At 33.7% G+C, this 710-nt stretch overlaps 1 protein-coding gene across 2 annotated transcripts in view; it reads left to right on the top strand.

Moving 5' to 3' along the window:
- The window catches only part of LOC117102126 (transcription initiation factor TFIID subunit 7-like), an 8,093-nt gene that overhangs the window by 5,586 nt on the left and 1,797 nt on the right, over window positions 1-710 (top strand). For both annotated transcript variants that reach the window (XM_033242327.1, XM_033242326.1), the window contains 2 exons: window positions 66-175; window positions 626-685. In XM_033242327.1, coding sequence (XP_033098218.1) covers window positions 66-175; window positions 626-685 — 170 coding nt within the window. The remainder of the gene's footprint in view (window positions 1-65; window positions 176-625; window positions 686-710) is intronic.

The following is a 710-nucleotide window of genomic DNA, read 5'->3' as shown; positions in this document are numbered from 1 at the left end:
CCCGAAATAAGTAATAAAATTGCAGCCCCACTGTATGGTTATTATTTAATTTTTGTGTTTTACAGATGAATTTGTTAAAAGGTATGCAGAGTTAGAACAGGAAATGACTGAACTAAACCAGAAGAAGAGAATGCAGGAAGAAGCTATTGCTAATGTGGATAATGTTATGCTGAAGGTATGAAGCATATCAACTCATATGAGTCTTGTGATTTTCAAACCAGCATACAGTATCTAAATATTAAATTGAGTAATTAACATAAGAATGTGTCAGTATTTTATATTTTAGCACAGGGAAGCTGTAATACTTTTACTCATAACTTTGGAAATAGTAATTTTTATCCACACTATATATCATGGTTGGGGCTGAGTTACAAAATGTCGTGGTTATGTAGAAAGGTGGATGTAGATAGATGGAAATGACACTCTCAGACTTAAATTTGGATTTAATTATCCTTTTTGCCAATTTTTTTTTCTTTAAAAAAAAGAAAATTAGGTGGACTGTGCTGGCTGGGCAATTGCCTCCCTTCCCTTTGTTCTGGTAGCATAACATGTGATGAGTAGGAGGAGGCGAGTAAAACCTACTCATACAAACGATTGCTTAAAGTGAATACTTTTTTATTTTCAGCAACGATTCCAATCAAAATTGGATGAAGTCTTGGTGGAGATGAAGAAACGAGAAGAAGAGGTAAACTTTTGTGAATTGCTATAAG

This window comes from Anneissia japonica, unplaced genomic scaffold (genome assembly GCF_011630105.1).
Source record: "Anneissia japonica isolate Jap-2015-1 unplaced genomic scaffold, ASM1163010v1 scaffold11653_len147064_cov108, whole genome shotgun sequence".
NCBI classification, from domain to species: Eukaryota; Metazoa; Echinodermata; class Crinoidea; order Comatulida; family Comatulidae; genus Anneissia; species Anneissia japonica.
Note: the sequence above shows the minus strand (reverse complement) of the source record. Positions and strands in the feature narration are given on the sequence as shown.